A 26,387-nucleotide genomic window follows, 5' to 3' on the forward strand; every position below is an offset into this window, starting at 1 on the left:
TGACAGAGATTGCTGCATCTGTACAGCACTCCAGCTGGGCACAGTGGGCGGTATTCAAACAACTGATGAAGGAGGCATGGCAGATCTCGCTTTACAGAAGCTGCTCACGGCACTTTGTAGACTTGTTCTGCTCTTAGACCATTCATGTGATTTTCATTCATACCAAATGCTGTAATTCTGTGAAGGTCAAGGACAAGTATGAGCCATAAAAATGTTAATGGATGCAAGGATTAGGGCCATTACCATTCATAGACTCCATATTATTTAAAATTTGTACTTTTAGGTGGTAGGTTTCGAGGCACTGCCGCTCACACACTGAGGGATTAGTCGTACGGATGTTCATCATCAAGGAAAAGCAAAACAGAAACATCACTTTCAGAAGAGAACTTCGTCTGAGAAGTGCTATACAATTTCCTATCCCTACTTTCCTGGTTAAATATGAATCACATCCTTTTACATTATTTGTTGAACTTGAGGTGGGAAAATCTAACAAGACAGTAAGTTGTGAGACTCGGGGACGCAGAGGGCTCATTAGTGATCCTACCTCTCTGTGGCTTGTTTCTTCAAAAGGCCAGGCTCTAGTCGGCTCCCTGAAATGTCATCCGAGTCTCCGGGCTCCTGGCCCTGCCGCTGCCCCCCTTCTCTAACAAGCCGAGCGAGACCGCGGAGAGACAGCTCAATTTGTGTTAAGCTGTCCCCGCCAAGGAAGACGTTTACAGGGAAATCCTACAGGGCCGTGCCTCGACTTTACCGGTCGACCCCCATGTTTCCCCCCCAATCGGAGCCCCCGATATGTCTGCAGTGGCTTGATAAGGTTCCAAAAAACGTAATACGCACATTCATCAAGCATGGGATGTGATGTGCTCATCAAGGAGTAAGACACCTGCAGTTAAAAGTATCAAAGCAGAGGAAAGCACTTAAAGGTCCTCACCTACTGTATGATGTCAAACAGTTAAAGATTCGACTGGACTTTGTCGTTAAATGTCAATCCGAAAAAAAAAAAAATCCAGACAATGATAAAGTGCTAGCTGAGAGGTGCAGAGAGCCAGGAGATAACCAAATTGCCCTCTTCCTGTATACTCTCACACAGCAGGTCCTGAGAGACAAATTGCCGGTCTACCAGTGAAAGAGCTGAAGGACTGCACGGTGCCCACGCTCTCTGCATGAAAAAAAAAAGAAGCTGCAAACACAGGAACTCAACATCGCCGATTCAAGCCGAGAAACGGTCGCACTGAAGCCGTCCTGTTGTTTACCGGTGCTAAATCACCTTCAGGGAAGTGTTTTTGACTAACACACTCGAGTTGTCAAACCCTGTCACGTGAAGGAAGTTCTAATGCGTGACAGGTTGATTAAAAACAGCTCTCAATTACTGACGCTACAGTACAACCCTGATTCAATTTGAGACTCATTAAAGAAAGCTATTGTAATTTAGAAAGTTCTCCTCCCTGCCGCACCAGAAATCATTTTATGTGGTAAATAGGAGAAGCGGTGGCCTCCGTGGCTGAACAGATAAAGCAACGAGTGCCATTTACTTCAATAGAAGAAGAATGGAGAGTATAAAAAACAAAACTGAGGTGCCCACCAAAGATGTTTCCAAAATGAAAAGAACTTACCGCTAAACCCCTCTGCCGAACAGCAATTGTGTTATCCTTAGCAACCGTAACTAGGGACGGCTGTCGCGGATTTCTCAACATGACAAAGTGATGTCCATGCAGCTGTATTCAGAGCAATACTATTCAGAGCTGGATTACTGAACGGGCCAACCGGGCACAGGCCCAGGGGCCTACAGGGTCACGAACACAAAACAATCGCGAATAGATGCTAAATGATCACAAACACATACAAAACAAACGGCCCAAAATGACGACAGAGATGCAATATGAGCACCAAGAGAACCTAAATGATTGACACAAGTCGATCAAAAACATACACATCATGACAACAGGCAACAAGAAGCGCGCAAAACGACTAAAATAAATGCAAAACAATTACGGAGATGCATGACAACTATAAAACAACCAGAAAATGACAACAAAGAGGTGCCAAACGACTTAAAAACGGATGCAAAACACCACAAAAAGATGACAAAGCAACTAAAAACAGATGCGAAACACCACAAAAAGATGACAAAGTGACTAAAAACAGATGCGAAACACCACAAAAAGATGACAAAGTGACTAAAAACAGATGCGAAACACCACAAAAAGATGACAAAGTGACTAAAAACAGATGCGAAACACCACAAAAAGATGACAAAGTGACTAAAAACAGATGCGAAACACCACAAAAAGATGACAAAGTGACTAAAAACAGATGCGAAACACCACAAAAAGATGACAAAGTGACTAAAAACCGACGCGAAACACCACAAAAAGATGACAAAGTGACTAAAAACAGATGCGAAACACCACAAAAAGATGACAAAGTGACTAAAAACAGATGCGAAACACCACAAAAAGATGACAAAGTGACTAAAAACAGATGCGAAACACCACAAAAAGATGACAAAGTGACTAAAAACAGATGCGAAACACCACAAAAAGATGACAAAGTGACTAAAAACCGATGCGAATCACCACAAAAAGATGACAAAGTGACTAAAAACAGATGCGAAACACCACAAAAAGATGACAAAGTGACTAAAAACCGATGCGAAACACCACAAAAAGATGACAAAGTGACTAAAAACAGACACCTAATTTCAACAAACTCACCACAAGGAAGTGCAAAATGTCTAAAAGTAGGTGCCTGTACCCAGGGGGCCCATTCTCTCAAAATCCGTCCATGCCTACAGCACCAACCAAGCGCGACTTTCGAGGTAGCACATGTTTAAAAACAAAAACATGAGGAACTAGTAATGATCGGTTAACTCGCCACCCGACTCTTTAACCCGGCTTCCAGAAATAGCCCTAGAATCATGGATCTTTAGTGACCATTCACTCCAGTCAGTTAAGTTCTACCAAATTTTCCTCTATTACATGAGAAATTGCATCAAACACAAACTTGGCAAACCTAGACTGTGCTTTGGGTAGAAGGCTACTACAAATGTTTAAAATCCATTCCTTAAATCCTCAAATTAATGTTTTAGGTCATGTGGCGCTGTTTCGCACCAAAGATGAATAGCCTACAACACAGTACAGCCCGTTACTCGAGTGGCGTCCAACCGCACGGCTGACTCGTCACTGTGTGAGCGGATCAGTACGACTCACGCAACCACAAACTCTGCGTTCGCGTGACCATCACTAGGAGACACTGACGAGGGGCGACAACTTGTGGTCGGAGCTAAGGGAAACGGGGCTTAGCGAAGGGTGAATTGGTCACTTTGATCACTTTGTTTCCCACATCGAGCTTCCATACTTAAAAATCTTACTTCTCTTTCTTATTTTATGCTCATCCTGTTACATTCTGGTACATGTCATTCTGGTACAAACACCTCATATTACAACAGACTAATATCCTTCTGCACACTGACTGTTCTTCCCCTACAGCTGCTGTACTTTTTTTGAATGTGCTGCTCAAATCCAGACGGTGAAAGCCAAATGACGCTTCTTCTGTTCCATTACTTTGAATCTGAATCTCCGGTGTCCTTGCAGTGTCAGTATTCTGTGATTCTCTGCAACATGTTTTTAATACCAGTGACCCAACTTGTCTGTCCCAACATTTTCCACCGTCATTGGGAGAAAGTGTTGCTCTTGAAGGGATAACACCTCTCATGTCGTACTATAGGCTCTGACCTGATTATTTTCTTACATATCCACCGGCTGAGGATTGCGGTGCCAAGTTGAGGGATATCTCCATAAATACAGTTGTTATTTCGCAGCACAGTCTGTCATTTACAAATTTAGCAGGTTGTTAAATTCCCTGTCTCTCGCGAGCTGACACAGCCTACTGCTGTGAATGCAGAGTGGCGCTTGTGACAAAGAAGAGAGTGTGATTGCTGAATAGTTATCAAGCATCTGCTGCAGCTGAGAATGAAATGGGGGGGGGGAGGGGGGTGCATTCTGCTGTGTGCGTGAGTGAGCGCGTGGGTGTGTGTTTGTGGTGATGCTCAAAGGCTGAGGTGCTGCTTGTTTGAACTGTTTTAAGTGAGCTGCACACCAAACCCTCAGCACAGGCAGTATTTGCGCCATTCTTATACTAAATAAAGATCCTGAATTTGCATAATGAGACTCATTATTGCAGACAGGTAGAAATTAAATGTTATACTGTGATAATGCACATGTACTCTATATGTCTTTATGGTCAAAAAACGTTCATGCATATCTGTTAATCTATCTTCGTAGGTAATGTTCTTATACAAAATTGACATCTGAGGCGATTTAGGCCCACATTTGGGACGTGTAGTTTACATTCATTCAGCATTTCCAACATTTCTTGTTGCGACTTTGCTTTTTTTCTTTTCTCTAATCGTACCTCCCCTTCAACACAATGGCTTGATTGCATTATGAAATATAAAAGCCAGCAAATTATCAGACAATGGGGTTGGGGGGGGTCTGTTTGCAGTGTTTTACTCAGGCTCGTTGAGGTCATTTTTGTCATCTTTTGTAATTTAAGTATTTAACCTACCTAGTACCTGTGGTGTTGAGCAGTTCCAACCCATTTTGGGGTTTGTTTTCTTGCTGGGAGTTAGATGAGTGGATAGACTCCACTCTCACGTCTGTATGCTAAATATGAAGCTGCAGCCAGGGGGCTCATTATCTTAGCTTATCATAGAGACTGGAAGCAGGGGGGAACTGGCCAAAAAAGCCTTCATAATTAATGTGAAATAAGGCAGGTAAATAAAACTCTTTTTACCCTACAATTTCAACATGAAACTTAAAATGTATCGTTTTCATCGGGGGGCGGGGGTGCATCACATCGACTCTTCTCTTCGATGTGATGCATCTCAGACATTTAAAGAGCTTGGACCTGCAGCCTGCCGGGTCGTAACCACTTCCCTCCCCTTCTCTTTTGCAAGATACAATCATAGGCTGTCAGAGATATCAGCTCGAGCCAGCTCAACTTTTTTCCCCCTCAACTCTGTGTGAGAGACGTTTGCGGCAATAATAGGTTCCTGTTCTCTCTCTCTCTCCCTCTCTCAGCTTGACAGGTGAGAATTATACTGTGTCCCTGTCATCTGCAGAGTGAGCGAGAGAGAGAGAGAGAGAGAGAGAGAGAGAGAGAGAGAGAAAGAGAGAGAGAGAAAATATTCTCCAAGCGGAGCTATTTCAGACTCTGGCAAGCCAGCCTCCATCTTTCGCTATCATGCATCTCCATCTGGCGAAACCTGTAATGCTGTTCAAAAGTATTATGTCAACAGACTGCTACAATTGATATTGACAGGAAGGAAAATAAAGAAATAAAAGGATTTCAGCCTTAGGTGCTTTATTTCAAGCAAGAGATGAGGGTATTATTGTCTTTTTCGTTTTCTTGATGGGATCCAGTTTGCAATCAGTGTGAATGAAGAAGTGAATTAATTAAATGGGCAAATGGTGACGCACACACGCACACACACACACACACACACACACGATTTGTTTTAAGCCTACCTGTCTGGAAACCAGCACCAGCAGAACGCGGGAACTCGCACATCTCGCAGTAAGGCAACAGGCTGCTGTTGGAGTAGGTGCAGGCCCCGCAGCTCCACCTCTCAGCGGGGCGGTTCGGCTCCGTCAGCTTCCGCGGGGCCATGAGGGACACCCTGGCGCCAGGGCCACCAACCCCCCTGGCCGTCGACCTCCGCTTCCCAACGCATCTGGATCCAGGGCTTGTGCTTGGCTGGGGGGTCCGGAGCCTCTTCAGCTGGGGGGAGAAGTCCCCGTCGGGTGTGGGTGTGGGTGCTGGTGCGGGTGAGGTTTTCTCTTTCTTCTCCTCTCTTTTTTCAGCGTTCTTCCCACCGAAAGTTGGTGTCGCAGCCGTCTCCGAGGAGACGGAGGGAGATGTTTCCCCGTCTCCTGTTCTCTTCCTCTTCTTCTCCTTGCCGGCGCTCGGGGAGAAGAAGGAGCGGATGTCGTGCTGCTTCTCTTTCTCAAACTAAGAACAAAGATGCAAGCTCAGTCTGGTTTTTTGACATTACAGCACACACATTGTTACATAATGACAGAATTCAATCCACCGGTAAAATAACCGGAGAGGTTCTGATACCATATCTGAACTTTGATAAAAATACAAAGCAACATTTTCTGAAGCCAATGTGTAGCCTGGCAACACAGGAACTAATGAAAACCACCTGATGACAAATCAACAAACCTTTCACTTCTGACAGTACAAACACCTGACAGTAACATCATGCCCGCCCCAAAGAAATACTTGCTACAGACAACAGGACATCAAATATAGAGAATATATTTTGCAGAGCCGTTTCAATAAGCCAACATCCTACTGAAGTCCACTGCACAGTATGTGACCTGTAAGTGTGCTCACATACACAAACACAGATTTAGTGTCTCCTGTCCCACTGACACGGCTCTTTAGTAAGTCTGCAATGATGGGAGATGTTTCAGTGCCGGGATAAGGTTGTTGAGGATGTTGAATATTTTTCATAATATTAGGTGCTAATCGATGTTGTGATGAGGAAAAACTTTAATTTCATCTGTTTACACGAGTGAAAACTACAAAATACTTTATCAGATGTGCCTTTCGTTTGATCGGCGACAGCATTTTTGGGGTCTTAAGAACACACAAAAGCGAAACCACCCTCCAGAGTGTAAATCTTAAAAAGTACTCCACCGTTGCGCTTCTGTCTAAAGCGGGGCCGTCAATCCAGTAAAGGGCCGCTGCAGCCGCAGGTTTTCATTCCAACCAAGCAAGAACACACCTGAGCCAACAAATCAACTGTGTGAAGACAATTCAGGTGATTGAAGAAGTGGAGTCAGTTGTGCTCTTTACTGGAACAGTTTGACACCCCTGGTCTAAAGGGTTAAAGACACGAAAGTGTGCTCTGATCTGCTCAAGCAGGCTCTCGTCGCGTACGCGTTTACGTAACATCCATGTGCAGTTCAGGCAAACAACAACAAACATGTCATGACACTCAAGTTGCCTGGGTGGGAGGCTGCAGATCCCACACTGTATGGCTTCCTGCTGCTCTCTCCTACTACGGATAAGGAAGTTTATACACATGCACAAGCTCTTGGTGGTGTTGTGTGGCAGTGCTTCACAGTACTACCTAGTCACCTGGCGTGCATACTACATCAAACTTCCCACACTTTTGCGTCACCGCATGCAGATTTCCCCCCAAAGACGTTCGTCTAAACGCAGGGAAAAAAGTGAGTACGCCACTTTTGCATTTCCTGTCCAGATTGTCTCTGTCTAAACAGGGCCATAGATGAGCTCATTTATTTAAAAAAAAAAAAGCTCAGCACGACTATGATGACTAAACTACAAATGTATTTGTATTGATAATATAAATATGTTTAACTATCCCTGGTCTATACAGTTATTCTTCTTCCCCTTTGAAGGACTTGATCAAGCTTCACTCAGAGAGCATCACTAGAGCAAAGATCTATGTTCGGCTGGCTTTGAGTGACAGTGTTCTTTTCCCATGGTCTCTTTGCAGAATGCACTTTTTCTCTGTAACTGCAACCAAAACATTTTACTTTCTGCCTCTTAACTTAACTTCCTCAGATACTGCACGTACAGACTTAGCGGAGGTAAAGTAAATAGTCAGGCTACATAACTATTTTAATTAAACTTGACCCATTTTCATTTATACATGTGACGCAGAGCTGTTGCAGAGCTCTGTTTACACTTTACTCGAGCAGATGTTTACTGAGTGTATGTACATTTTGCTTCATTTTCTTCTCACTCGCTTCGGCAATGTAAACCTCTGTTTCCCATGCCAATAAAGCTCATTTGAATTGAATTAGTGATAAGGTTGATACACGCAGTGGAGACATGAACATAAGACTTGGGGAAAGCTTGCGGTGCCTTTGCAAGCCATAACAGCATCTGAAGGTCAACGCAGCCTAAAAACCTAGATCCAGATATATTGCAGCAATGTCGAATCAGTTCGGAAAGGTCAAAACAACCCGGAGACGAACAGTGACAGTGGAACTGAAAATGGCTGCTCTAAACTTTGAGAGAAGCAGATAGTCACAGCGTAATGATCCACAGGGAACAAACAAAGAGGACTGGTAGGTAAGTACTACTAATGCTCCTGATGCACTCCTCTAGCTGACTCACATGAGTGAAGAACACGTCATCTTTGACATTTCCTGTGTTTCCCTCCGGCCGAAGCACCATCTCGCTCGGCGTCCACGCGTCGGCGAAGTTGAGGAACTCCCACTTGTCCTTGTCGCCCTCGTCGGCCTTCAGGTATCCCTTCCTGCCGTTCAGGGTGCTGCCAGTGACTGTTTCCTGAAGGACACAGAGGACACTGAGTGTTTCCTTTCATCCTGTTTCTGTTTGGCACAATGGGTTTCTTGCACAAATCCCATGTCCCGTAATGAGCAGTATCCCAGACATGAGGAAAATATTATGGGAACGGTTCAGTTTTAATTACAAATCTTGACATCTGTGATTATTCACTGAAATCCCAGAAGCCTGTTCTCACATGCAAATCAATTTTTACAAGTTTGTGCATGAATGCATAAAGTATATACAGTAAAGCTCAATATTGAAGAAGACAGACAGATACTGCAACGCTGGAAATATGTGGCAGATGTTTGGTGAGAGCATACATATGACATTAATGAATGTTTAAAGGTCCCATATTATAAAAAAGTGAGATTTCCATGTCTTTTATGTAAAACAGGTCAAAGTTGGGGCTGTGACAGTATGGATATTTTCTTACTGCGGTGAAAAAGCAAAGTATCCTTGCGGTTTGCCCATGAATAAACGCCGCAGCTCCTCAAGACCCGAGTGTGCTGCAAACTGTACAGAAATATATTCCTCCACTGCTTTTTTACTGGGCATCAGCCTCGTGAGTATTGCCGGAAAAAAAACAAATAGATGGAACAGATCCGCTTCCATTTTATCAAATGTATTAATCCACACTGATGCCACGCGTTTTTGAAACGCTTCGAAAATAATTTTGGCCCCTTAACTGAAGCGTAATCTGATCTGAGAGCAGTTTAAAATCACACTGTATGTGTTTTCACCAGCAAAAAAAACTAAATAATTTGTGCCTTTAAACAGAAACCTAAAATGGTAAGTATGAGCCCGAAAATAAGCATAATATGGGACTGTGTGGTGACGGATCAAGGGCGTAGCGCAAATATTTCCCCGTGTGTGAGCCCAGACTTTCCAAGGCAGTACCTTCCTGTTGAGCATGGACCACATGACGGTGTCGAAGGTGCCCTTGGCGATGAGGTAGTGCACGTTGACCGAGGAGGTCTGCCCGATGCGGTGGGCTCGATCTTCGGCCTGCTTGATTTGCCCGGGGTTCCAGTAGAGCTCGGCAAACACCACGTGGCTGGCTGCGGTGAATGTCAAACCCTAGAGAGGACACACGCACACGCACACGCACACTTAGAACACATACCTCATTCAACCACCTCAAATGGATCACTCCAGCCCACATCCAATGAAAGGTAATTTGGTGAAACCCTTTTTAATAACAGAATATTAGCAGCTAATTATTGCCCTATAAGAGCTTCAAGCACCTACTTCCTTTGATTGGAATGTGTAACATTTGCGCACATGTTCGTTCACCCAGAATAATTAATGTCAAGTTTATTTTTAAGGGGATAAGACATTTTCAGCATTTATTTCTACAGAACCCGCACAGGCCTTGATTATGATTCACTGCAACAGTCATCACTATAACTAATATGCACCAAATGACTCTATTTAGCCTATTTATTGTTGCATTACAGTTCATTTATTCAGTGTTTCTAGGTTTCATTTGATTAAAAGGCAATTGCTCCGGCTCTTTAGAAGTTTCCACTGATGAAATTTTCGTATGACTATTTCATGTCAAGGGGTGATTTGTGACTACCCGAGGAGCCGATTTTGTTTACAGCATTTAATGAACGCTTGGAAAGGTACTTTATTATATTTGTAAATCTGAACTGCAGTAAAAAAAAAAGATGTTGAGTCAGTGTGTTTGTGCATAAGTACCTGACCGGCTGCCTGGATGCTGAGGATGGCCACCCGTGTCTCTGGGTCACTCTGGAACTTTTGGACCAACTGGATTCGCTCGGAGGACGGGACGCTGCCATCGATGCGGATGTAAGCAGCCTGGAACAACAGAGTGATTACTTCTTGGTGGGAAATACAGTTCACAATGGACGGCGAAGCTTGCCATGTGCACTGCTGATGGAACACAAGCAACTCAGAAATCTTCCGATGAAATGCCGGTTTTTAGAATCATTTGTTTCATTCATTAAAGGTGCACTACTACATTTTTTTTTTATTTGTAAGAGAAGGAGATGTGTGATATCTTCTTTCAAAAGTTACAAAGTGTCACTATTAAGGTCCCATGTTGTAAGAAGAAGAAATACAAACAGCCCGTATTCAGAAACTGTGTCTTTAAACGAGCAGTCAGGACTTCTGTACAGCTGTGATGTCACAAATATACTATAAATAGGTAGAAAGTGCTGCTACGGTGTTGTTACAGTTATCCCCCAGCTACAGTGATGATGCAGAGATGATGCAGAGACACCGAGAGTGAAGATGCGGGGGACACGGAAAAGCTGACCAATCAGAGCAGACTGGGTTTTTTTCAGGAGGTGGTCTTAAAGAGACAGGCGCTTAAATGGAGCGTTTCAAACAGAGAGAAAGACACTGTGAGAAAAAGAATGTGTTTTTTGAACATTAAAGCACGTAAACTTCTTGTCGGAAACTAAATCAAATATGAGGCTAAAAACTAACCTAGTCATATATGTATGTTATTAATCACAGGTCTATTAGCCTAGAAGTGTAGTCTCTGACGCGCAGCACCAAATAACTGGCCGAGATCTTGTAAACGTGGTCGTTTGCACATTACATTGAATGAACTTAAATGGATCACGCAGTTTGCAAAGGAAAACATTGTCAGCCTCTGAAGAGCCAGTGAAGTTTTGCACTGAAACATTAAAGGCAGGGAGCGCGTCATTAACCTGTGTTTTGTGCCGGAGATGTTTCAATGACAACGTGTGAATGAACACGCCATAGATAACCTGAACAGGGGAGCTGCCATGAACTAGCTCCAGTAAATAAAAAAGCTTCTTTGAAAGAAAAATGAGAGAAATAGTCATAATAACACAATATTTTTGTAACACCAAACAAAGAGAGCAGCGCATTCATTAAACCCGAACTTGACATTCACTGAGCTGCTAATGCGTCGCGGCCACGGCACTCTTTTGATTTGGGTCCATCGGTCCCGCGGGGCTGCTCGGTGTTCGTACTGTGCAGCTCCCACGTGTGAATGGAACTGTGGCAGCATGAATATGAAGCAGGAACCTCGCTGAGAAAGAACACAGAGGTCTGTTAGACTTTTCCTGGAAAAAGTAAATGTCACATAAAAGTGCTCACCGAGAACTAAGCATCCACCGGGCCATAAAAAATCAACCTGCTGTTTCATCAGTTGCGCGTAGTGCTCTATATTTACTAGTTTAAAACTTTATCATGCGAACCCTTCGACCGGTTCTACAGCAGGTGAGAAAGTGTAGAGCATGAAAGCGGCGATAACGTCATGTGACCGGGGCGTCACTTGTCTCTGCTGAACTTCAAATAACTAATCGTTGCTTGTCGTTGCTTTTTTTAGCCCCGTCTCTGTTAATTGGTGAGTGCGAACGCGCCAGAGAGCGAGCGTCTCACGGAGGAATGTGCTATCACACGTCGTACTGCTGCACTGAATTCGACAACACCTCCTCGACCCCTGTGTCACACACAAACACACACGCGCGTACGCAGACAGGCTTCACGGGTTGCCAGCACCGAGCTAAGAGATATCGTTTGCTCGTGATGACTTGTGAAAACACGCCTTGGGAGATTAACTGTGGAAGTAAAGTTTACTTTCTGGGAGAGAAGAAGTAGACTTTTCTTCAACAATCACTTTTAGATGATGATTAATAGATTATTTAATAGACGCTTAATAATAAACTGCTCTGGGTACTTAAAAAGTGTACCTGCAATTAAGTGTAAACCTGAATTTAGCATTTACGTGTGAGATGCAAATAACCCATGACTGTGAACATCTGCTGTAAGCCCCTGCTATAGCACAAACCCAACTTGTGAGCTTAGTGCTCTGTACTCTGTCTAAGTTAATCACAGATAGAGCAAGAATTTGACTTATAATCACAGCAGGACTATAGATGGAAGAGTATGAAAGTATGGGGCCAATTACCTCTGCCTAGCCAAGAAAGAAGAGTGAAATATGAACGGACCCTGCACTTTTAACGCTTCCAGGTTACCGTTAATGGGCAATTCAGGTCTCTGCAGCTGGAGCAAACTTTCAAATCTCAAATGGAAATGACGGACATAAACATTTGTGCCAAAATGAAATAACAACTCGGCTGGGATCGGCTCCAGCACCCCTGCGACCCCGATAGGGACAAGCGGTTGAAGATGGATGGATGGATGGATGGATGAAATACCAACTATATAGAAACGGAGCTCCGTCTTGTTTTAAAGTGTTTGACATTTCATAACTCGAGTTTGAACTTTAGGGGAACCAGATATGAGCTTTTTTAAGAGGATCGTGTTCTAACAGCTCAAGCTGGTTCTCTGTCTGATGATTTGGTGACAAAAAGCTCTGAAATTATGAATAGAATAAGAAAGAAAATGAATGGTTAGGTGACACCGTTCAGTGACTGTACCTTAACCCTAATTTAGTTATTTTCTAGTTCTGCTGATAGATTAACTCTTTGGGTTTCTACTGGAACATGTTTACATGCTTTTCTGGTGTCTGATCAGCTGGTGAATGACTTTACCGCCACTGTAGCACCACTTTCTACCTAAATATAGTACAGAAGTCCTGACGGCTCGTTTAAAGGCACAGTTTCTGAATACGGGCTGTGTGTATTTCGCTGTGGATTGAGGATTTTGATACTTTCACAGTATTTATACAGCACCTCCACCTGCTTTATAATAAAAAAAAGATGTATGGGGCCTTTAAGAACCTACTGAGTCATAGATTATTTTACAAACCAGGACATTTCAGACATACCGTAATTTAAAGGACAGCAAGACTATGATATTTTTACGTGACTGTAGGTGTATCAGGTAAGCAGCTGTGGGAAGAGGAGCTGATATAATTAGTTACTGATTTTTCAGGTTTACTCTGAAATCCTAGGTCTTGCTGGGGCTGTTAGGTGACCGTTAGCAGAGTCTAACATGTCAAACCTTTGGTTTGCTCCGACGTCATACATGTTAGATTGCGTTTCGTTAAATTCACATGGTGGAAAAAGGCTAATTGTGTGCATTGACCCATGTCTCAGGAACATAGATACATCTGTACGTATAGCCAGAGATGCTCACATACTAATGGTGATGCACCATGTATATCCATCAGCGGGGTATTGAGTTCAGAGCTGCTGCAGCAGTGGGGACGTGTTGTGTGAAAAATCGGTCGAGGGGTAACACGGGTCATGTGCTATAGTAAGTGTCATGTGTGTGATGACTCTTATCGAGAGCCGAAAAGGTTGTGGGTGAGGAGTCCAATGATTTTCAAGGCTGTGTGTGTGTGATACGGAACAATTTGTTCCAGCAGGGAGAACAGCGGAAGAACAGAAATTCAACTCTGAAGAAAACGTTATTCCATTGTTCCATGTAGCTGCTTAGTACCCCCCACCCCCCGACGTTTAAGAAGATCAAGTTGCCCGCGGAGCGCCCGGGGTTACCTTGGCCTCGATGGCGGCCTCGGTGCAGGCCTGCAGCATGGTGAGGTGGTGGGCGAACACCAGGAACTTCAGCTGCTCTGCCTCCAGCATCATCTTAATGTAGTCCTTCACAGCTCCTGCCTGGCCGCGCACACGCACGCACGCACACACACACACACACACACACACACACACACACACACACACACACACACACAAATACAGAAATAGACACAGATGAAAGAGAGCTACTGAATCCATCTACTTCGCTGGTCGACCACACACAGAGGAATCGGCTAGATCAGTGAAGAAGTCAATTAATCACCGCAGCATCCTTTCTGCGTGATCGATTCTCTATTGAATGCCAAGGATCCAGACTTTAAAAGGAGAGAGCACAGAGCGACCGGGGCGCATTTGTCAGCTCGCAGATAGTGAGGGAAAATCAATAACTTAGATATGATTGGTGTGTGTGCTCTTTCTTTTTGGATTGTGGACGCACCAGATACAACAAAATTCACCTTTTTGATCCACAAACAACCAGATTAATTTACCAACAACTTAATAAAGATAAAGGACTCTTTTTTTTTTTTTTTTCAAATGTCACCACATAAGATTTATTAAGGATAAGAGTTTGACTGGATTTTTTCAGGACTTGCAAACTATCATATATATAAGGCTGGGCTTGTGTCAAAGTGACAGCTGCAGTTATAATTGCTGCAGTAAATGAAAGTTGAGTCCTCAGCAATTTTATTCTTGAGTTATTTTCTTGGTTTATTCTCATTTAATCCTGTTTTTATGTATTCCTGGCATTTATTTTACCTGCTAAGAGTTAATCATCACAGTTTAAATAGAGCATTTCATTTGTGATTAAGTCTCTGACCCTGATTGACAGCGTGAAGCAAACTATCTAAAAAAGAAAGCAGCAGAAGTGCGGCTGAGTTAACTGTACCCTGCAGGTATCCGTATCTATCATTTTACCGCGCGCTGCTGCCCAGCGATCACACTGTGATGGCCGTGGCCGTTCCCCGCTACCTTTCTGCAAAAAGCCGGAGTGGATGTGCTGTATGAGCGTGTCATTGAGCATCCGGGCTCGGCTCCTTTCAGAGCCCCGGGCCAAAAAGTCGGCCAAGAATAGCACCAACTAGTGAGAAATACTGAGTTTTGATTTGAGTCAAACAGAGCCCTTACGAGACGGTTTTGGAGACAGGCCGTTCTCTACGGTGTGAATCCCACCCCTGTATTCTCCACACCTCCTGCAACCTGACAACCTCTCCCGCCATCACACCTGCTCTGGTGGGAGAACCTCTGCTTCGCCTTGCTGATAATTAGCCAATGCGCCTGATAATGAATCTCTCCGCCAGGCCTGCCGACCCCGTTCTGATCTGGGGGGTCCTCATTACTGACGGCTTGGCTTCGCCGGCTTCCTTCCGCTGAGTTTAATTAGTGCACAAACTTCTCGCCTGTCTGAAGCGGCCCGTTAGCTTGCTTTAAAGTCCAGCATCAGAGCTGTCCTCTCTGGGTAATTGGGAGCAGATGCTTGGCGGGTAAAGCAATAAAAATACCCCAAAGGCGTTTGGCAGCTCTGTCGCCAGGCGGACTGGCAGGCAGGCAGGGGCCATGATGCTCGTCAGAGTGACATAGATGTGTGAATCTATCACACCATTCCACCCCTCCTGATGATCCAAAAAAAGAAGAAAGAAGGCATTTTTTTTTTCTGAAGTAGAAAGTGTGTCTGGCTCTAAAAACCAATAGGAGAGGAAATGAGACCGGGCCGGCAGTATCGGCTTTGAGGTGGGTGGGTGGGTGGGTGAGTGAGTGAGTGGGCAGGGGGGTTGGTGAGGAGGGGGCTTTGTAATGAAAGGAGGTCCAGTGTTAGGCTAAACTGAGCAGAAATCCAATCAGCAAACAACGCCAAGCGCAGAAAAGATCCAAGCTTGGAGGCAGGCTGAGCGAGCAGCGTGTCGATGATTGCATTCGGTGGTTATCTCCGGTCTTCGTTAACCTCGGGCCGCGCTCCTCATGGCTGAGGGCGTCGGGCTAATTGAGAGGAACGCCAGCTCTTGAACATGGCAGATGATCGGAGAGGGATACTATATTTGGTGGAAATGTTTACTAAACTACAAATATAAGAGATTTGAGGAACTGCCTATATCCGTAGCATCAAGATGAGTAGGAACTGATGTAAATCTGAAAAGGATGTTTCCACTGAGGAACAAGAAATGTAAATGCTTGTTAGATACACGACACCGGTTGTTCTGACCCCAACCTTCCTCATACTGTGTGCATCAAGCCACCTTCCCACATTGCTTATTTCTCTCTCATTAAAAAAAAAGTCACTTCAAACTGAGAGCCAACTGAGTTTCCATAGCAACAACATCACAGAGATGCTATTTTAGTGCGGTGTGTAACTTTGAGATAAGGTGTAATCATGCCAGGCTGGACGCGACTAAATAATACCTCAGTTATAACTCCCTACTTTGTCTAAGTGCTTTCGCTGGCGACCATTAGGCTCTGTTTCCATGGCAATGCTTTCCCATGAGATCTCCCCGAGTAGTCGGCCAAGCGCTTTGAACATAATGCCGCTCCATCAATTCACCATTTCCTGAAACATGAAACTGAATAAAAAATTGCATTCTTATACCAGTTCTTGCGCTATTTAAAGTGTCTGGGGTCATACAGTCTGATTTTTTTTTAACTGTTGGCTCTCGGAGGAGTCATAGAGGTGAAAAACCTTTGGAAGCTCAACTACAGGACATGGGTCCACCCATTGAAAAATAATGATGCGGTAATATGACACTAATTATGTGATGGTGTGTGTGTTTTCCTCACACTTCCCGTTGGTTATGTAAAGCTACGGGGGATAGCTGTAAGATCTTTGTAACACAAATCTATAAGGGGTGTTTGTTACATTTTTGGATCAATTTGTTGTCGAGTGTCATATTATCTAATAGGGTACTGGCCAAATGTGACATAACAAGGAGTTATTTATAGGATTGCTTTAATTGAACCATTAAAGGTTCAAAAGTTAGTGGTTCTCTTTTTTTGCCAAGCCCCCCTGTGAAAGCAGAAAAAATAATTCATATTATTTAACTACTGTACTAATAGCTAATAATATTGGGGAAATTAGTAACAGAATGAGCCAAGTTTATTAGCAAGGCAAGCCGTTTCCCCCCTGTTTCCAGTCCTTATGCTAAGCTAAGCTAACCAGACATAAAAATGTGATCTTCTCATCTAGCTCTCTGCAAGAAAGTGAAAAATCTATTTCCCAAAATGTCAAACTACATAATTGAATTCGTCTTATTACTGCTCAACAGCAGAGCCAGAGAAAGGACCCTTTTCTTTTTTTAGTTATCAGACACAAAAGACACAAGACTCCCTGTTAACTGCTGCCTTCAATTAATATTAGATGAATTGAGGACCCGGTGGTCAAACTAAAACCCCGGCTTCTTTTTCTGTGCTGCTGGAAATGTAACATTTTTTCCTGCTTTTTTGAAATAATAACAAAGAGCAGGGCCAGCGGAGAAAGCAGCTACTGTCGGCTGTTGACTGCTGCTCACCAGCCATAGAGGTTTAAGTGCATTGCGCACAAATGCTCTATCAATCTCAGCATCCAGGTATTAAGCTACTCTGATGTTTGATAGAGAAGGCTGGTGTCCCTGAAAGTCCATGAAAGACCAGAAATGCGTTTGTCTGCCTTTCAACACTTGGATTTCCGATCTTTTTTTTTGACAAATGGTATAAATATATAGTTTTCAAAAAAGAAAATGTATTAAATCAAACAGGAACTGTAGTTTTTTAGCAAATGTCATTCAAACAGGATGAAAGTAGGGGACTTGTTGGGGAATGTTTTCAGCTGCGGATCAATCCACATTTTGTGTTCTAGCAAGAACGGTGTTTGTGGGATCAAGTCAAAAGAAACTTTAGTATGTGATCCAGTTTCTGTTCTCTAATTTTCTATGAGGATTTGTTCACGCAGACAATACTTGTTAGGAGGATTCAGAGAAACGAAATATCATCATCGAAGGTATACTGTATAGTGACATAGGCTCGGGTTAAAACAAGATATACTCTAGCACCACCTGGTCTCCCATTACCTTGGCAATAGCTGTTTGCTTGTACATCTGTGTCACCAGGCCCATGACCTGAGTGAAGGGGTTGTCCGTGGCGGCGACCCCCGACCCCAACCCCTTCATCAGTCTCTCCCACTCGGCGAAGCTGGCTGCGGCCTCCTGCAAGGCAAAGAGAGCGCAAAGACAGTAAGGCTGCATCCTCTCCATCTCTCTTTTGTTCTCAACTGTTTTTGAGATATAAAGGGCAAAACAATTAATGGTGCTGCTGGGTGTCCTACTTTCCCTGGAAGAGAAAGGCAGAAAGAGGGAGGAAAAAAAAAAAAAGAGCGCGAGAGAGATGGAGAATTCCCAAGGATGCCGTCCCCCCTCCGACTGGGCTGCTGTGCTAGGTGGGTCATGAGCATCTCCCAATTATAGCCGCCTTGTGACAAGCCGGGGTCGAAGATGGAGAAGCAACCGGGCCGGTACAATAAATCAAAAGGCGCCTCGCACGCTCTCAAGGTGATTGGCGAGAAGTATTTAAGGCGGGAGTGGAGAGCGGAGAGGATCGCAGTGGGAGAGGCTGCCGGTGAGGAGCAGCATATGCTACCTCCTGCCCATAAACAAGACACGCGGAGAGGCTGTGCATTTGTTGTCGGCATGTAGGTTAGCCCGGTTCATCATAAAAAGTTAGCGAACAGCACTTTTTTTTTTGTATTTCCAACTATAATGCACCATGTTTTGTCGACATGTGACAAGAAAAGCAGCAGACTTTGTGGAATCACTGTGAAGCTTGGGTTTGATTCAATGTCCCTGCAATAACTAGAGTGTGAATAAATAAATCCAAAGTGCTTCAGAAGAGCCCCGAAAATTCTAAACTTGTCAAACGTCAGACCCGTTCTATCATTGGAGGTTATTTTGAGCCTTTTGTTCACAACTCTCAATTTCACCTGTCTGAATGCAGCCTGCGACACCAGTAAATGTGTAAAAAAAAAAAAAAATTTAATCAAACAGTTCAACAAATCTTTAGGCGCTGCGTTTCAAACGATGCAAAGCTGTGAAACCATATGGCAAGCTGAAGGAAGAGGTGGCCCTGCGCGTGATGAAGCACACACATACACATAATGATGAGGGGGGTGGAGGGGATGGAGGGATGGGGAGATGGGGGGGCTTATTAATGCGAGCGCACACACCTAAAATGGATGCAAGTTTAACAACTGCATTTTTGCACTGCCCGTTCTGGACCGCTACAATGAAAAAGCTTTTGGTAGGAACATGAAAGCTTTACACTATTTAGTGAAATAATTAGCATTTCAGTGGATTCAAACCTCGTCAAAGTCAAGGACAGTTGGATGAATAAATAGTATCATATTGCAGGAGCACAAAGCTGCGTTTCCTTTATGTTTTCACTCTCAGATGTTTCACTCGGCGGCACCTGCATAAACACAGTTTGGGCTGTCTCTCAATGTTTATTTCTAATTAAAAGATTTTTTACATCCGAGCGTTGCTTAATAATCTGCCGGGAGAGAGAGGGAAAAAAACCTGAGTGGCTAAACACTCCACCCTTGATGATATTCACTAGACTAACACTGACAAAAGGCCAGTGCTGGAAACGTAAAGGGCAGGAGGGGCATAAAAAGTGTCTGCTGTGGAAGATAAAAGCCATCATTAGGGAGTAAAATGAGACAGGAGGAACACGGAGGAGCCGGTGAGTGGTCCTGGTATACGCTGTACATCGCCAGTTAGCAAGACTGTGCTTCAAAAGACATTTTGTTTAGAGGAAAAGAATCAGTCTTATGTTTTATATTGTTCACATTTTGGTGAATGTGGGAGGCACAATGGCCATCACTTTGGGGGACTGACCACTTCACATCTCCCTTTTTCTCGTCTCTTAAAACCAGTCCATTTAGCCGGGATGATAAAATGCCCCTCTATTCTTCCCAGTGCACAAGTACCTGTGAAAAACACTCACGCATTTATCTCATGAACAAAACAAAAACTGTAAAGCGGAACAGCTAATACGGCCGGCCGTGCTTTTTGTTGTCACCAAAGACGAATGATCTCCGAGCTCATTTATCTGGGGATATTACGCATTACGGCTGCTGCTTCGGCCAACTTGAGATAAGAAAGTAACGCGGGGATGACAACAAGATAAGACATGAACTTTTCAGTTCTACGCGTACGTACGGTGGCCTAATTGCCACTACTATCTAGAAACACTGACCATATTTAGCCCCCCAATTAAAGCCTCCCTTAACATTTAGGGAGATTGGGCTAAAAAATCCAGCATCATCACTTTTCTGAGCAACTTCCCTTATTGTTGTGTCACTCTTTGGATGGTGGCTCGGTGCATAATTAGCGGTGGAAGAGCTCCTCCGGTTTTTTTTTCCCACTTCTGCTGATATGATGAAAAATATGACAAAGTGGATGCTTCTAAATTTGTATTGTTCTCGGTGCCGGTTGCTCCCAGTGGGGAAAGCTAAAGCGCTCGTAGCACTGACACCGGTGACCTAACGTAGAGAGTGGAGGAGACACACATGACGGGCACGCGGGCCGGGTCAGAGCCGCATTAGAATTTCACGTGCGCACACACACACGCGTGCATCCAGTGTGGCGTGGGAGGCGTAAATAAACCATAACTTTTTAACACACACAACCATAACACACACAACACACACAACACACAGTGTATCTCTGTGTAGGCTAAAGGGGGGTTCTAGGCAGTTTTCATACTGTAGCAATACCCATCATGTATGAATAGAAGCATGAACTGCAGAAATGACACCCAGTTGCAGTTAATCGTTAAGTCATGCTGCTGCACATAATGGTTATTTTTCATTATTGGTTTACGCGTTGATTGTTTAGTCTCTAAAATGTCAGAAAATAGTTTTTAAATATGGCCAAAATATGTTCCCACATCCCTTGGACACGTCTTCAAATTGCCTACTTTGTCCAAACAATAATCAGACACCTACATATTATCTGGAGGTACTGACCAATCAGAGCGCACTGGGCATGATTGGGAGGGCTACTTGATGACGCAGACGCTCAACGGGGTATTTCAGACAAAGGATGAATACAGGTATATTCAGACACAGTTTGAGGAACAATAATGTGTTTTTTGAACATTAAAGCATACAAACCTGAAAATTTACTTCCTAAACGTGTCTATATAAAGGCAATCTATTGATGTTGCCAGGGAGTAGAAAGAAGAATTAGACACGAGAGGAGAAGTCAGCAGATGAAAACATAACTAATTGGCAGTGTCAGCGGTGGAAACAATTTGAAAATATTAATACAGCTCCGAGCGACACATCATCACAGCAGCGCCAAACTGTAAGAGAAATAAAGAGGGGAACGTTTTGACATGCTTAAAAAAAAAGTCACCCAAAAGAGAGGAGGCAGTCAAGGGGAGGTGACAGTCATGGAAATGGACGAGAGAATATGATTCCGTATGTTACACAGTCAGCTGTTATAACGGATCCGTTATGTTCACCCTGACAGAGAACTTGCGTCAAGTCCCTGAGGCCCGTAGCTGCTGGAGTGAGACAATCTCCCTGACAACAGAACTGTAAAAGTTTCTGTGTCGAAATGTGCTGACGAAGTTGGAAAATGTACCAAAATTCTCTAACGACGGAAATTGGCAAGTCATGATGACGAAAACATGATGAAAGTAACAAGAGCACATTTACCCCAGTAGAGTCATTTCGAGGTACTATTACAGAACTTTGTCCTCAACTACATTCATCTGATAGCTCAAGTTACTTTGCAGGTTCAGATTAATATTATTATTATTATTATTATTATTATATTACAAAACAAGCAAAGATGTTATATAATCATACATTAAGATAATACTTAATGTATCCATCAGTATATGAAATCATAGAAATAACCCCAGATGCAACATTAAAGTGATGATAATGCACCAATAGTTATACATACAAATAATATACACAATAATGCATTATTCTGAAAATTGCCCATTCTGCATAATCAGTACTTTTGGTACTTGTAGTATTTTGTGATTCTAAAACTTTTTTGTATTTTAACTTGAGTAAGATTTTGAGTATTTCTACACTGAGCTATTGCTACTGGTATTCATTACATATGTGATTTTGCGGGCGGTACAGTGGTGTGGTGGTTAGCACTGTTGCCTCACAGTGGATTTTGTGCGTGGGTTTTCTCCGGGTTCTCCGGCTTCCTCCCACAGTCCAAAGACATGCACGTGTTAGGTTCATTGATGTCTCTAAATTGTCTGTAGGTGTGGATGTGAGTGTGAATGGTTGTCTGTCTCTGTTTGTCTCTATGTGCCCTGTGATAGACTGGTGTCCTGTCCAGGGTGTACCCCGCCTCACGCCCGATGTCAGCTGGGATCGGCTCCGGCTCCGGCTCCAGAACCCCCCCCCCCCCCTTCCCTCCATGGCGCGTGACCCCGATAGGGACAAGCAGTTGAAGGTGAAATCCATATTCATTAATAGTCAAGCAAGTGTTTTCCCACAGCGGAGAGGAGCAGACTATCTGAGCACTTGTGAGTCATGGTCGTACCAAAGAGAAAATTCTAAGAAAATTGATGAATGTGACAAGTTCTCTAAATCACCAAAAGCCACTTAAAAGTCTGTTCATACGAGCGGTTCTTGCGTGACGGTCAGTATTTGGCATCTTTGCTTGATAAATGACAAACGACTATCGATTCTCAAAATCAGTCGGGACAAAAGTTAAAGCAGCAAAATATGAAAGGGCGATGAGTAAGAGACTATCGTCTATGCATCATCTTTAATCGCTCCCTGAGTGGTGAGGAATATACACACCTGGAGATAACAGAATTTAATTTTACCTATCAGCGTGAATCTGTGGCATCGCCATTAATCGAGACGGGACACTCGACTGCATATTTACACATAATGCTTTTGGATTTGTGCTGGGCATGTACGAAAACGTTGGTGCTGAAACGATAAATCATTTAGTCAATCAAGAGAAAATGATTTGGGGTCTATTTTGATAGTTAATTAATCGTTTGAGTCATTTTTCAAGCTAGACATTTGATAATGTCATCTTGGCCTCTGGGAAATTACGACAGGCATCTTATTATTATCTGACATTCTACACACACACACACACACACAATTATTTATCAATTAATAATTGGTCTATAATGAAAACAATTGCCAGTTGCAGCACTAGAAAATGTGGATACATTTGTCTCGTGTAATAAGCACAGTGAAATGAATGTCTGACCATAGTCTGTCAAATATGTACCTTTGCAGCCTCCTTGGGCAAGTCGAAGGGGATACGCTGGCGGATTTTGGGGGGCAGCTGAGTGAGCACCTCAGCCTTGAGACGACGGATCATGATCTTACTAAGCTGCTGGTGCAGCTCCGGCAGGTTGGACGCCCCGCGACAGTCCCACTGCCTGCGAGGTCCGAAGTACCTGTGGGAGAGTGAATGAGAGGCGAAGCTGTGGCTGCTGATTGTTTTTTGTAAACATTTTGATACTTCCTAAGAAAACATATTCATGCCGTTGCCCTGAAGGAAAAGTTAAACACATTTAAACATTCTCACCTGGGAGCTGCCCAGTACTACAGCAGCCTTGTTGCCTGAGCAGCTCCTCTAGAGCAGTCGGGTTCAGTTTTTTGCTTAAGGGCACTTTGCAGAGCAGGAAACTATTTTGTCTAATGGCCACAGCAGCAGGTTTACCCCAAAACTTGCAGGCAACTTTCAAAATGTATCTGCCAAATAGACTTTAAGAATAGAACTGGCCCTCCACACAAAGGCTGGTTATCTGCCATATTGGCTGGAAGTGTAGACAAACTTAACAAGCCACTGCCAAAATGTGCCGTTTCACACTTCGATATTTAAACTTGTAGTTTCTGGAGGAAGGGGAACTTGTTCACTCCTTCTTAAATAATGTTTCTGCCTGGTGTAAGGATTTGAACCAGCAACTTCCCATCTGTGAGGCTTTTCTGTTTCCTGAGCTGCTACAATATCCCCCAATTACTTCACTATTATGAAGGGGATAGGAAGACTTTGCTCATATGACACTGCCTGGTGGCCTTCTGTGTGTATAATCTTTTGTGTGAATGTGTATGTGTGGGTCAGGACGGTATTCCCCTGCCGCAGTGAGTGCTATTATATACAAGGTGTTATCATTAATGGCGGCAGGCCCATCCCCGACCAAGCTGCCGACTTTGATGGACGTCCAAAACAATGCATTTGATGTGTTTGTTCACACATGTAACTGATAGTCACTGGCAACTGGCAGCCAGTTGGCATTTACCGCTTGGCTTCAGTTTTGCCCTGGAATGACAACACACCCTCAACTCAGCAACGCCACTCCACACTCAGGTACAGCCCACATTATCCCAGCAGACACTTGAAAAGAGTAAGAATTTGATGGTAGGTGAGATCTATTGAAGTTCTGCGAGTTCCAAGAATATAGCGTATATAAAAAACAGACCAAAATTAGGTGTTATGCTTAAATGATAATGAGGAAATATGCTTATTCACTTTCTAGGGTTAGAGTTAGATAAAAAAAAGATTAATACCACTCTGATGCCTGTCAGTTAAATGCGGAAATGGAGCCAGGAGACTGTTAGCTTAGCATAAACGCTAGAGGAGGCAGCTAGCCTGGATCGATCCAGCTCCCCCATAATACCACAACTTGATGTTTTCATACTTTTTTAATGAGCTTTAGCGATACTGGGATTCTAGTGCAGCACTTTTTTGGACAGACCAGCTGCTTCTCGCTGCTTCCAGTCTTTATGCTAGGCTTAGCTACCCGCTGACTCTCGCTACACATTTTCTTAGCTAACTCTCTGCAAAAATTTCAATAAGCCTTGTAGCCAAATCATCAAACAAGTAGTAAATGTTACAGAAAAATATGAATTACTGAATATAACCTACGATATGTAGGTCTAACATATTGTGTGTGAATCAGATATATAGTATTATTCAGATACACTATGTCATACTTGTCCGGTCGTTTGTGTGTTGAAGTCCCACCTGTAATGGGCGTTGCAGTATTTCTTGGCGTAGTCCGTCCAGGTTCCAAACTTCTTAGGGTAAAGGGTGTCAATCTGCATGAAAAGCTGTGAAATACAGAGACAGGAAAATAACTTTAACAGGTCCTCTATACTAAACCACATACTGTATTACAGGATGTGTGTGTATGAGCGTGTGCAAGCATGGTAAAGAGAGATGGAGAAGAAAGAGAAATTTGCTCTGGTAATGTTAGAAAACTTTAAGGCAGGTGTCTTTAATGTGTCAAGTGAGACAAAGGATGAATTAATGAACAATTAAACTCACCATTGCTCAATTCAGTATTCATGGTTTAGCTGCTACAGTCTAACTTGGTTGGTAGTGTCAGTATGTTCAGGTGTCAGCTGACTTTATATAAATGTTGCTGTATAAGTCCTCTCCACTTGAGCTAATTTTACATTAGCATTCATCATTACCCCGCAATTGTCCCGTAAAATATTAGCTAATTTTAAATATTGCTAACTGACGGTCATAAAATTAGCAAAGTCTATTTGTGACTCTTCTCTACTTGTGCTTCTGTTTAAGATGTTTCATGTCACAGATAAAGATCTCAATTAATTTATTAAAAATTATCAAAAAACAGAGTACAAACAGTTCCTCACCAGGAGACATGCTTTACCCTGTGGCTGCTATTTATGACCGCAGTAACTGTTGAGCTAGGCATATATATTTTAAAAATAATAAACTGTTTAATACAATTTATATTCCTGACATAGTCACGGTTGAAGTTTTTGTCTTTGTGCTAAACAGTTGCTGGCAATAGCTTCATATTTAGCACACGTCTGTTTGATGAATATGAAGCTAAGGCTAGTAGCCTGCTAACTTAGCTTAGCAAATAGACTGGAAACAGGTGAAAGCTAGCCCGACTTTCCACGTGTCACAAAATCTGCCGTTTGCTAGGCTAACTGTTCCTCCATTTCAGGAAGAAAGTGAATAAGCATACTGTTTTTTCCCTAAATGCCAAACTATTACTTTAAAAAAGATTTCATAGTCATTAAAGTTGTACTCCATAACATTTGCGATAACTTGTTTCTGGCGGCCTCTTTGGCGTTAGCCCTCCATCTTGTCACGTTCATGGTCACTATAGCTGTTAGAAATCATTCCCTCATTCACGCACTCACTATCCCCAATATAGTGTTTATTAATTAGTACACTTTATAGGGAATGACCAAACAAGATTTTGGACACTACACTGGAATTTTGGAACAAATCGTTGCGTCAGTAGATGTGCCTCGTATACTCGACTTAATGAACTTTACTGAAACACATTCACCTCTCTACTTCCAGTCTGTCCCCTATATGTTACCCTCTCAAACACACACACACACACACACACACACACACACACACACACACACACACACACACACACACACACACACACACACACACACACACACACACACACACACACACACACACACACACACACACACACACACACACACACACACACACACACACACACACACACACACACACACACACACACACACACACACACACATCCCTACCAAGGGAATGTCGCCACAGACACATACATTGGAATATTCAGCAAAAAGGCCAGTAGAAGCGCTTT

General features: G+C 43.3%; 1 protein-coding gene across 2 annotated transcripts in view; it reads right to left on the reverse strand.

Annotated features, from left to right (window-relative positions):
* The window catches only part of zranb3 (zinc finger, RAN-binding domain containing 3), an 87,170-nt gene that overhangs the window by 38,922 nt on the left and 21,861 nt on the right, over positions 1-26,387 (reverse strand). For both annotated transcript variants that reach the window (XM_083938308.1, XM_083938307.1), the window contains exons 6-13: positions 24,773-24,858; positions 23,030-23,201; positions 17,816-17,950; positions 13,743-13,862; positions 10,039-10,158; positions 9,235-9,414; positions 8,161-8,334; positions 5,529-6,012 (exon numbers count right to left, since the gene is read on the reverse strand). In XM_083938308.1, coding sequence (XP_083794434.1) covers positions 5,529-6,012; positions 8,161-8,334; positions 9,235-9,414; positions 10,039-10,158; positions 13,743-13,862; positions 17,816-17,950; positions 23,030-23,201; positions 24,773-24,858 — 1,471 coding nt within the window. The remainder of the gene's footprint in view (positions 1-5,528; positions 6,013-8,160; positions 8,335-9,234; positions 9,415-10,038; positions 10,159-13,742; positions 13,863-17,815; positions 17,951-23,029; positions 23,202-24,772; positions 24,859-26,387) is intronic.

Source organism: Echiichthys vipera (assembly GCF_963691815.1).
Source record: "Echiichthys vipera genome assembly, chromosome: 23".
Classification (NCBI taxonomy): Eukaryota; Metazoa; Chordata; class Actinopteri; order Perciformes; family Trachinidae; genus Echiichthys; species Echiichthys vipera.